Genomic DNA, 13,109 nt, shown 5'->3' with positions numbered 1-13,109 from the left:
TTCTACTATCCTCTATTCTCTCCTCTTCCTACCTGCATGATGCCTTAACATGCTGCTGTAAAGCTTAAGTGTAGCCCTTACCTGTTGATAGTCAGAGACATCCAGACTGTTGTGTACTCAGAGTCCCACAGCAGGCACGTAGTGAGGATGAGTAAAGCTGTTATTTATGAGTTGAGATTATCCAGAAAAGGAAATGAAGTGTGATCCCGCCTGCTCTTCCTTCCTCTTGTGGGACTTGCACTGGTCCACCTCTACCTGAAGCCTCACCAGGTGCAAACTCCAGTGCAGAGGGCACCAATGTATCAGCACAAATTGCAGCCCTGGCACAAGTAGACCTAACAGAAATCAGAACTTGGGGAAGTACCAATAAATATCGATGAAAATTAACATCTGGTAAAACTTTAGAAAGGAAAATTGAAATCTCAGCTCTGTTACTTAATGTGGCCTACACTGTTTATATTTTGGAGCTGATCCTTCTGGCAGGAATATTTGAATCGCTGACCAAGCATTCACTTTGTAACACAGAGAAGCAAATTTCAGAGCTGCCAAGACCTCTAACTTAAGGTGTGAGCAAATATTTGAAAATCAGCAAACAAAAATTTATTGATACTGAAACAAATGTTGGGTAAAAGAACTTTAGAGTTGCCTATTTCCTAATACTGTTGATGCAGAGCCACAAAAAATGTAGGAATATTCAAGAAGAAAATTAAATGTAGTCAGAATTTTTGCTGTATTAATGTCATGACTGTTTTGCTCTCCTTTCAGCACTGCACAACACATGGTTCAATTAAGTTGTGATTTCTAGCCGACTCACTTGCACTGTATCTCATTAAAGGCACTATTTCTTTTAACTATCTCCATCTTCTCTAGAAAAAAAATTTTTTTTTCAAGAAATAAAAACTTAAACAGATAATTCATAAGTCTTACTCCTGGGTGTTCTTCACTCTGTACCCATGTACTAAGCTTTTTCTGATGGGAGACATCACATAAACTACTAGACAAGTCTAAATCTGTGTTATATCTCATGCACGTGACTGTCTTTAATATGAAGAGATGTTGTAGTGGTACCTTGCAACAATAAGAATACAAATAGAAACATTTATTTCACTGCAGAAAATACTGTGAATAAGATGAAATGAAATGAAAACGAAAATGAAAAATTATTTTTTTCTAAATGAAAGTCCATAATGTTCAAGTTTATTTAGAAATTAATCATCATTTTCCTGCAAAAAATCACAATGTGCATTTTGCTGAGGACCTAGAGTAATGCATACGTTGTTCTATGTATAATTGTAAGAGTTTTGTTTATTTGAAAGTAAAAATGATCACTGTTTTTGTTTAAGAGTAATGGGTACAGTATTTCTTTTGGGTCTAAAATCAAACTGCTGTACCATAGTCTAATTCTTCATGGAAAATAAACCCTTTGCAAACTGCTATAGACACATGAGTTATTAGAGGTCTGTTGCAAAAGAACATTTCCATTTACAAACTTGCAAGTGATCAGTCCTTATCCTGATCATGTCTATTCAGAAGGAATTTGTTTTGGTAAGGATTATAATGTGGGACTGGTACCTTGTGTTCATTAAATCCTTTAAAATGACTATTTATATGAATAAGTAGTTTTCTGACATTTTGCTGCTGACATATGAACAATCCTTTGATTTGCCTGACTCAGTAAAGGCATTAAAAAAAATGACAAGCTCAACTTCCCTTCAGTGGTTTTGCTGAACATTTTTTAGAGATCTATAATATGGATAACAGGCAAAAATTTAGTTTAATTATAATATTTTCAATAGCTATCAGCATACATTATAAAGCAGAAATGCATATGGTGTTATGATTATGTTACTGGTTTTGAGTCACTCAAGGAAACAAAAGAATTCTGATAACCCCATAAATTGTACATGAAGATATTCTGATGATGGCAGCTTCTGCCAGAAAATATATTGAAGCAAATATTTTTCAAAAATTAATTAATAATTTCTTTATTACTATAGCCTTCATAGCTGGAACTCTTCTCTACTTTGTCTCAAAAATAGTGCTATATGTTTAGAAATTTAATATGATGAATCTTTTATTTTAAGACTTGTGTTTTTCCATTCGGCAGACCCCAGTTCCTCCACCCCTACTGTTTCTCCCCCAACTTCATTCCCTTTTTTGTATTACTAAGGAAAGTATTAAAATTACAATTCTGAATTATAATCTGCTTTTGTCCACTTTGCTTTTCAAAAAAGTTGTTTTTTATGTTTCTCTTTCATAATGATACAGAGCTGTAAGAAATTTTGCATGTGTGAATGTGCAGGGATATCAGCAAACACCCAGAATTATTTTTTGGGGTATTATAGGTGTGTTATGGGAATAAACCAAAGCCCTTGGATGAAGAAATGGGTTTGTTAAACATGAAGTGCTAAAACTGGAGTAGGAAAGGACTTCTGTTGTGAATGTGCCAGTGGCTGTGTTTGATGGGCATCACAGGCATGTGATGCCAGAATATGTGTGTGGGAGTTAGGGGTTTGTCCTCCCCACAGAGCTGCTGGCCAGCTGCCTGCCATGCCAGCAGCAGTGTCCCAGGGAGCTCCAAAGTAGCTGTGCAGACAGCCTGTCATGGAAATTTGGGGCAGGCAGGAGAGAGGGAGGAAACATTCCTGTGAGCTCTTCATTAGGAGGGAAGCCATAAACCTCTTTGACTACAAAATGATGGAGAATAGCATGGTGAGAAAATAGTGAAAAAAGGGAGGAATGATGAAGAAAAAGGGAAGTTGTTAATGAACTTCATGTGGACCATGTAGCTGCTTCATTTAATATGCACATTGGATGCTGCTGCCTTTCCTTCTACGTGCTTTTGTCTGCCAACATAAATCACTTTTGCCTTACCCAGACTGGCATTCACTTTGCTTTTGTGCAGATCCCTTCTTCTGGAAATTCAGAAATTGGAGAGAGTGCAGACTATTCCTTTGTGGAAAAGGTAAAGAATGGTCTCATTCAGAGGATACCCCTTGATTTCCCAGTGTTTTTACAGGTTCTAATTTTAGCCCAACCCAAGCAAACCAAGGAGTGTTCCTATCTCCTAAATGCATACTAGAGTAGGTGTTCATTAGTAATATAACAGTTTGTGATTAGCTATACAGTGATTTTGAGTGAACCAAGTTAGGGAGTCTTTTTTTAAGACATTGTGAGAGGAAGAATTCAATCACTATTTTGATAATTAATCACAATATTGAAATCAGTGCTATTTTTTTAGTTTGAAAGTGTCTGGTTTTGATTTTCTGTCCTTTTCCCTGTCACCATCAAATTAATCACACCTGAAGTAGGATCAGGATACTTAGGAGAGATGATGATCCAGATGCTTTATATGTTTGAGGATAATGCAAGCACATTAATTTTTGTAGCTCTGTTTTGCACTTTTTCCACAGGTTTACATCCATTTTAAAATCTGCTCCCAACACTACAATATAAACTATATCAGTGCCATATATAAAGGTAAACATCAGGTTCTTTCCTGTTTAAACATCCAAATATGAGTTTTTTCCTTTTGTACACTGTTTTGAAAGTTCAGTTATTTGTCCAAATTATGTCCTGAAATTAATTTAAAAGCTGCTTATTTTCAGGTTTCAGTCCTCACACTCATGAGAATTTCCAGTGTTCTGTGTTTCAGAGCAATAAATTTCCTTTATAAATACAAATACTTTTAATATGACCAAGAAGATTCTTAATTGTAAGTACTAAAGTACATTTTTTTCAACTTTAAAGGACATATGTTTGGCAAATTATGTCACGCAATGTACTATTTCTTATAATCGACTAAATCTGCCTAAGAGCAGTATTATGAAAGTGTTTTCTGTTTTCTCTAATTTTGTTCTAAAACATAGGAAAAATAATTCTGTGAGATATTTTAAAGGTCAAAATAAGTGTTCACAGAGACTTCCATCATCAAGAAGTAGTGGAAGTACTACAAGGTAAATGCAGCAGGTGGTAGTGCTCCATTTCCATTTCTGTGTCATTCATGCATGTTGTTTGGTTGTGTATTTTATTGCTGGTTACAGAACACATCTGAAAGTGACAATGATGAAGTTGATGGCAACAATATATGTGGTTTCAGAAAGAAAAAGGGAATCAAAGGCCCTACAAAGTATGTTCCTCCTCTAAAAAATGAGAAGATGGAGCTGTCCCACACCTCAAAAATCCCAGATCCTTGTCCCCTTAAAGGAACCACTGGCTGCTCAGAACTGCCATCAGAGCAGTGTCTCCAAAACCCCACTACCTTTCCTCCAGTACAAAAGGACAGAGGAAGTCACGACAACTCCAATTCTGGCAGCAATGGTAAAGAAGACAGGTGTGGAGAAACACGAGAAACCCTGGAATATGCTGATACTGGGAAAAGAATATTAGGAAAAATGCATGAGGAAACAGACACAGCAGCTCAGATGAAGCTGCCCATGGCTGTGCAGCCTGCTAGGGGTGCAGAGAAAGGTGTCTGCATGGAGGCAGTGCAGAGGGAGAAGGACAGTGAGCAGGCTGGGACTAAACCAGAACAACGGGGTGGGATGGAAGAAAAAATTATCAAGTTTCATGTGACAAAGATGGGCTCCCTGGGAAGCGCTGCATCCATGCCAGGGAGCCATACTACCGAGGCCTTCAAAGGGGCACCTGGCATTTCTAAACGAAGTCTACAAGAGCTGAAAAACCTGCTGAGTGAAGGTCATCTGCCTTCTCATGGGCCCAATTTCTGTGGCAAGGCAGGTGGCACTTTTGCTCAGAAAAATCTGAAACCCCAGGAGAAAGCAGCTGACAAGCAGGGCCAGCCCTTTGACACTTTTAGTCCCCATTTTGGCAAAGAAAAGCAAAAGTATCTCAGCTTCCACAAGGAGGGAGTGGGGCAGCAGAGCAAAACCGTCCTGGTCCTCAGCTCTGCCGGCTCTGACCAGCAGCACCCAGTGGGAAGCGATGTGAATCACCTTATTCTGGGACTACCAGCAGCTCCTACTCCTGCAGACAGCTCAGCTCCTGAGGTTCAGTTTGACTCCTCGGCAGGCCTCGACGGTAAGGATTCTTAAACATCACCTGCTCTCCTCTTAAAGAAAATGCTCCTGTTGTTTTGTGGCGTTTTGCTAAGCTGTGAACTTAAGTCAGAGCTAGTGCATGAGAGAACTGGCACCTGCGGTTTCTGTGTGATCAGGATGGATTGGATATTGCTCTCTACATCTATGCTGCCTTTTTTTTTCTTTTTAAAAAACAAGGCATTTATAAAGCCCAACTGCCTGCCAAAAACTTTCACGCACTAGTGCTCATGTCTTTTTCACTAAAACTGAAATATTTCCTCATTTAAACTGAGTGCAGGCAGCATTTCCCAAAATTCTGCTAGACACTGCAAAGCTCTGGTGGCATCTGTGCTTCTTAAAATTTCCTTTTTTTAAAATATTTCCAGCAGTAGAAATTGCTCCCATGTAGGGATGATGTTTTCTATTATTTATCTTGTGAGAAAACTGGAATGCAAAAACACCTTTTATAAATTATATGGGAAGAAAAGCAAATGAGGCAGAGAGGATTTCCACTTATTTTCATGCTGCTCAATAAGTCCATTTTGGGAGTGCTTATGGAGACAATTAATTGCTACTAATAGGCTGTGATTTCTTTTTAAAAGCTTCTGGGCTAGCTGGATCAACAAACTGAAAACTATTATTAGCTGTGGTAATGTAATGGGCTTGAACAGTTTGTTCTGTTTCCAGAAGCATAAAAACACCATTTTGTCAGTTTTATGAATATGAGATTAATACATTTCCATGAGCATCAGCCTGAGATCACATTATCATCTTTCCAGGACAGATATCTTTCCTTTTGACTTATCTTACTGATACAAGAAATATGAAGCTCTTCATTGATAAAATATTTTATCCATCATTAACTACATAAAAAAACCCCAAAATAATAGCAATTAAATGTTTACAATAATATTAATATATCCTGCTTTTTTCAGGTTCCCTGACAGATGGCTAGAAACCCTGCTATAGATATTCTGAAAACAGACAATTTGAACATGTTAGCTGCTGCAGGATTACTTGGTAGACATTTTGTATAGACTGTTTTGAACAAGTCTGAAAAATATATCCATGAACAGTATCAGTGTTTACTCAAGGCACTGCATGAGAAATACAAAGCTTGGAAAAGATACTTCACACTTGAACCATTCTCTATTCATGTCTATTAGAATAAAAAGGTTAGAGGATTATTTCTCAGCCTGCACTTGATGCTGTTCCCTTTCCAGACTACATTGTTTTTCACATTGATAAAAGCTAGCAAAATTCATTATCAAAATTTTATCACTACTTTGTTATCATTGTCTGCAAAACCAGCAAGTATATTTTAAAACTTAAGACTAATTATTCTTTGTCCTAGCACCACTTACAAGGTAGAGGGAACTGATGAGATTAATTGTAGATTCCACAGGGAGATTTCAACCCAGTTGTAGCTACTCAACATGAAGTAGCTAATCCAAGTTTATTACCTAGTCCATAAAGACAGGCATTTTGTCTTCAAAGAGGTATTAGGGGTGGATGAAAAATTGATCACTGTATGTGGGTGTATATTTCTACTCAGTGGGGAGGAAGTCCTGTGATGATTAAGTTAGGTCATTTGTCTAACTCTGAGATGCCTAAAGCTACCTGGGATTAATCCTACCCTGTATGACTGCTGGTAGTGATAGCAGAAAGAGACTTACAGATGAGAATTAACTATGAGGGGAGCTGTGAGAAAACTGTTTTGTCTCATCAGAAAAGTATTCAATATCAAACATTTTGGAATCTCATGGGGTTTGGATTCTATTTGGCTTTGACCGAACAAGTTGTAGGGCTCACTGTGCATTTCAATGAGTAAATGGAATGCACAGAAATAGTTTCTACTTAATAGGAACTGTATATGTTCAAAATTTAATTTTCATTGGATACGTTCAGTAACTTGAATGAAGAAAAGAAAGTTTTACATAAAATTCTGCACTGTTTAATGAGCCTTTGTAAAAACAGTATTTAATTGCTGCCTGTGGTAATTTATTGATTGATAAGATCAAGTCCTAAATATTTTTATTTTTTTGAATAAAGCATTATGTTAAATATTTCAGTTACCAAAGTGCCTGAAGTCTTGGATCTAAGGATATCTCAACACTGAATAGATCTGAAATACAATCTCCAATAATTTGCAACTTTTCAAATATTTAAACCTGCTCAAATCAGAAAACTTTGTCCAAAATATTTGGAAAAATTACAAGAAGTTATATTTCAGATCCACTCAGTGTTGAGATATGGCCAAAACAGGAATGTACTTTATTGTTATAAAAGGACACACTTAAGGGACAATCTCTAGAGATCAGCAGTAGAAGGTTAAAACATGTAGCTGAGCATCAGTGATTCAGAATACATCAGAGGATTTATATTCAGTCATGTTAGTTACATGGCTAACATCTCTCTAAAATGATAAATCCATATATTTTTTCCAAATTCTGATTGGACAATGTGGAAATATTACTGCATGCGCATTTTGTCCATTTCTTGTCAGATCTTTTGTAAAATAAGTGCTTGGGCATGGGAAAAACATAACAGAAAAGAAGCAGATGTCAGATTTTTGGATTAGTAAGAAAAATGGTACTTGAACAATGTCAGAGAAACTGAAGATGGAGCTAAAGCTAAAACTCAATCTAAAGTGCTTTTCCATGGGAAGATAAAAACTAACACATGCAGCTAATTTGATGAATATACTGACAGCACTAACTTGAATTTAGGAATTTTATTTGCCAAAGCATCTATATCTGATAATGATGTGCATTTCTGCAGGTTGGTCTGTAGTCATCAATTACCAGGTGCTTCTTAAGCCGTTCAATGCCTGCGATCTTGGGAGACAAAGAGGGAGGATTCCAATCAATAAAGAATTAGAAAAAGAATAAGAGTAAATGATGTGTGTAGTATTAAATAACCATTCATAGTAAGTACGTGCACACAGGATGAATTCATATATGTGCTATATGAGTAGTGTATATAGCACAAAAGGTAGGTGTAGCTGTCTGAACTGAAATCTTACCACATGCTGCTCTGCATGCTACTAAATTAGAATATTAATATTATAGCAATCAGAGAGGAGGCTAAAGGGAGTAACTTCATTCAAGCAATGTGAAGCGCCCAAGGATCATGATACCCTACAATCTTGGTGTATCATCCCCTCTGACATGGGGATGTGGGGCCAGAGCCGGGGACTGCAGGTGGCCTCAGCAGCCACATGCACTGCATATGGGCAGAAGGACCAGCTGAGCCTGGGGACACCACGCAGGCTGGGGAGAAATCACTCTTCTGGACCTTAGCAAAGAACATCTCCCCCAGGCAGCTGTAGGTGAGCAAAGCCCTGGAATAAGTCTGTCACCTGAGGCTTCAAATTTGCTTTGCATGTCTTGGTCTGTAGCCAGGATAGAAAATGTTTGAAAATCCACTCAGTGCAGGCTGCAGAGCTGGGCATCCAGAACAGCTCCAAAAGTAGGTCCTCTCAACCGGACTCATATTCTTGAGTATATGTCAAGTATATGGCCCTGTAAATGTGAGCAACATGAGACCAGGAACTGTTTGATAGAGAGGAAATTTTATGGAGAAAATATGTTTCAGCTATGGCTGCAGGCACCAGTGGCTACCTAGTGACTGTTGAAATTTCAAGCGCACAAGAAAGTCTGAATGTTCCAAGAATCACATGCTGACACCAAACACTAAATTCCTTTGTTAACTTGGCTTTTTAAAGAAAAAAATATCGAGAAGACACTTTCAGGCTATATTTCATACTTAAAAGTGGATTTTATCAGGCCTACAAGAAATCTTGTTTTCTACTACAATATTAACCTCATGTTCTTACGCTTGACTTGTTCAAAGCTCTTATTGTTAATAATGAGGCACTAACAAATGATGCTACCTCATATTTAGGGACAAAATTTTGAATCCTTCAGCAAAGGAAAAGCCTAGGCTTTTCTCTCCATTGACATACAAAAATTTGTTCACAAATTCTGAACCAAATTTCAGTTCCTCATGTAGTTTCACTGTCCTCTGTGCTCCCCTGGAGGAGACATGTCTGCCTCCATTGACTCTGCTCAGTAAGTCTAGTCAGTCACAAGGAAATAGAACTGGAGACTCCTTGGGAGCTGTAAGTGGACAATGTATAATCCAGATATGAGTGGTCACTTCACAGTCACTGCCTGTGCTGTAATTCCTGCACCGTAACAGTGTCTTACTTTGGGACTTAGGACTATCTTTTTCACTTGGTACCCTTTTCAACTTTGTATTTTACACAATCTGTGCCATTCTTGAAGCTCTCCTAAAGTGAAGAACCAAAGACATACTGTTCCTTCATGTTCTTTTCTCATGCCTTATCTGATTTTTCTTCTATGTTTTGAACTGAGCTGGAGCATAGCAGGGCTGAAGCTCAGCTCCTTTCTAAACCTTCTTGGCTGCCCCTATTTTCTGTTTGAAAAACCCATCTTTTTTGTCTTTTTCTTTCCTTTTCTTTCTGAACTAAGCTATATAAAACTCACCTTTTTTTTTTTTTTTTTTTAACCTAACAAACTTTAGTCCTTTATCTTCCATACTAATAGCTGAAATCTTCCTCCTCTGTGACTCTGTATGATTTCCCATTTTTCCTCTTAATCTATATAAAATATCTATATATAAATAAAATATATATAAATCTATATAAATATCTATATAAAAATGCTCAGACAGGACTTCATCCAGTCTTTCTGATCTATTTTGTCCTCTCTTAGCTGAGATTCAACTCACCTGTCTCTGGTATTTGTAAGCTCATCATTGCATAACTCTGTGTAAGAAAGGGGTGTATTCAGATTGTAATTATTCCCACCCACTGGAGATACTTACTTTACAGTAACAGTTAAAGGTTACAAAAATTGTTAGATTGGACCTAAGGGAAATGCATTCTCTTCTTGTTTTGTCTGTCAGCTGCCTCTCATTCTACAACATGTTCATGAAATGTTTAGTCCTTACCTTCAATACTGTACAAAGTCTCTTTTCTAGTTAACCTTGTTCCAATTAAACGTAGTGCTGGCTCATTCTGGAATTATTCAAGGCCAGGTTGGATGGAGATTTGAACAACTTAGTCTAGTGGAAGGTGTCCTTTCCTTTCCTGTGTCATAGGCACTGGAACTAAGGTTTCTTTCAACCCAAACTGTTCTATGAGTCTCTTGATTTTTTTTTTTTAAATTAAGACAAATATTTTTAGTCCAGAAGGGACTTCCCAGTTTGCAACAGCGAATGCCTTGGCTCACACAACTTTTCTCAGTGATTCCTTCCATAAATCCAAATTTTCTGTTTGATTTTGAAGAAATATGGGCCAGTGTAGTTTCATCTGATTTAGGATTATCAGTTAGGTAATTCCTTTGGGTATTAAACAACTTAAATTTCTTTCAGACACCTGTACATTTTGTTTTCAAATCTTTTAAATTTTGTACACAACCATGATAATTTTCTCATTCATTACAGAGAAGCCATTTTTATAAAATATCCTGGAATGTAGAAAAATATAGGTTATTTATTTTATCTTTCATTTATTAAGAGATGAAAATGTACTTTGCATTTGACTCTTGAAGATGTATTTTCTCTGATAATCTGTGGTATGTTGTTGTCATACACTTTGGAAATAATGATTCATGGCACATTGAAGCTATATGTCAGTCTCTAAATTAGCTATAGAACTCAAGAAAAAGCTAAGCTTCTCCATGGTCATGCCAGTAAAAAGCCTGCTTTGCAATTAAGATTAAAAGAGAAAACAGATCTTCATGAGACAAAGAAATGAATAGAAAAAGATGAATGAAAAGTTTCACTGTCAAACAGATCAGGGCGATATTTTTACTGTCTCCAATCCTTTGTGAGTTTCTAGTATGTTTTCATATTTATCCCCCTGTTAAGAATCTTATAGGGGAGTTAAAATATAAGGTAGGAAACAACTTTTCATGTACTTTGCTGCAGAAATCAAATCAGTGAACAGTTTTGTCAAAACTTTTTTTAGGTGAGAAAGAAAAGGAAATTGCATATTTTTCCAACTGAAGATGCTTCTGGTCACTATTCACATCAATACACCATTCAAATGCAACTCATGTCGACTTACTATGTCAAAAAAACCAGATGTGAATAGAAAATAGCAATAAGAATGAGATCAAATGTAGGAAAAGCTGTCAAATAAGGTTTGAGAAATAAAGGTGGTTAATGTTTGAAGGCAAAAGTGAGAACAGTAAATAACATTCTGTGCAAAACAAGCAAACCGGCTGTTCTTAAATATACAAACCAGAGCATTGTAAAGAAGAACAGACATATTTAAACAGGTTGTCAAAGGAATTTCCATAGGATTTAGAAAAGTGTAGTTGTGTGATTACCCTGTGGGATTCATTGCTAGTAAATACCATCAACACAAGGCATCTGTTTTTGCAAAGGGGGTAAATATTGATTTTCACAGCACACCATGTTAGATTTCTAACATAGTAACCTCCTCCATAACTGAGAAACTGTTTACTTTAGTTGTTGTGTGGTTTAATAAGGGATCACAGGGAAGGGTGCCCTTGAACAAGTTAAAAATGAGAGATTGATCTGGGATATGCATTTTCTTCAGTTTTGGCACTTTTCTGTTGCTGAGCAGGGAAAGCTGATGTCAGCTATTTGTCCTAGCTGCTCTTATCAATCTGGATGATTTCAATATTAATAATCTAAGAATGGCACCACTCTCCTGCTATAAATACTAATATTAATAATAACAATAATTATTATTATTATTGGTGGTGGTGGTGGTGGCAACATTTTTAGCTTTGTGCCATTAATGTTTTAAATATGTGAAGATAGTTTGTATTTGTAGATATGTTGTACTAATTACAGTAGAAATAGGAATATTACCAATTTCTCAGTGTTAATTTAAATGGGAAATGCAGCCAGAACCACAGACAAATAAACATTAGGTTCTTTTCTGTGTCCTACCAAACTGATGTAGATATTTAATGATCTGCTTAAAGAAAGATGGCCAGTCTGGATTTCTATATTTGATTTTTAAAATGAAAATCTGAACACAAATCTGAGCATCTCATTGAACCTCCATGTTTATTTAAGGAGATTTCCTGAAAAGAAAAGTAAGATGCTCTCATTTCTAGACACCCAGAAACCTAGAGAAAAAGCTATACTCATGAACAGAATCCTCCCTTAGAAGAATGTAAAACTCTTAGACTGTGGTTCTAAATCAGCTAGGCCTGTCAAGTATTCATTATCTACTTCACCTCTAGTAACTAATGCTCTGAATAATGACTATATGAACTGAGTAAAGACAGAGTACTCAGTTCCCTACTGTACCTTTCCAAACCTTAATAATTATTGGCATCATGGGTGTAGTTTGACAGTGATTTATGTGGCTACCAACAAAATATATTTTGGGTCCTATGCAGTGGAAAAATTAGCAGCTAGTAGTTATACACTAAATATTACTTAAGAAATAATTCCCCTCTTATATTTCCAAAATCAATCAGAGGTGACATTTTTATCTATATTACAATTTACAGAAACATTATTTCAATGAGAAAGCTAATCTGCAAATGATATAAAAGATGAACTCTAAAAAGTATGTGAAGGCTGCATGATTGTTTCTGTTGATTCTAAAAGATTTTAGCAAAAGGCTCTTGTAGATGAATAAATGTCTTTTGACTAGCAGGGTGTGTATACACTGGTATATAGAGTAATTCCAGGCTAATACTAGACAAATATATAAAATTCATTCTCATAATTTAAAAAGATATATTTTTGATCATAAAAGAGTGACTGGAGAAGACAAATTCTTGCTTCTTTAGTTATTAATTTTTGCTTTCTTAGTGTTCTATTGAAGCATTTTATGTTTATGAATTTTCTGTTAATGTTTGTTCACATAATGGAATTATGTATTTATTTAAATAACTTTAGCTCAAAGACACACACATATATAATATTAATATAACATTATATAACATTTGGAAAATCACCTGACATTGGCAGATGTTTAAATTAAGTGTATTTGTAGCTATATTTTTTAATTGAATTTATGCATCAATAATATGAAGGCACATAACACCT

General features: G+C 36.2%; 1 protein-coding gene across 1 annotated transcript in view; it reads left to right on the top strand.

Moving 5' to 3' along the window:
- LGSN (lengsin, lens protein with glutamine synthetase domain) overlaps nt 1–13,109 on the top strand; it is a 76,777-nt gene that overhangs the window by 58,467 nt on the left and 5,201 nt on the right. The window contains exon 2 of the mRNA XM_058835959.1: nt 4,044–5,040. Coding sequence (XP_058691942.1) covers nt 4,044–5,040 — 997 coding nt within the window. The remainder of the gene's footprint in view (nt 1–4,043; nt 5,041–13,109) is intronic.

The sequence above is a fragment of the Poecile atricapillus genome, chromosome 3 (assembly GCF_030490865.1).
Source record: "Poecile atricapillus isolate bPoeAtr1 chromosome 3, bPoeAtr1.hap1, whole genome shotgun sequence".
NCBI lineage: Eukaryota > Metazoa > Chordata > Aves > Passeriformes > Paridae > Poecile > Poecile atricapillus.
This window is presented reverse-complemented; position numbering and strand designations above follow the sequence as displayed.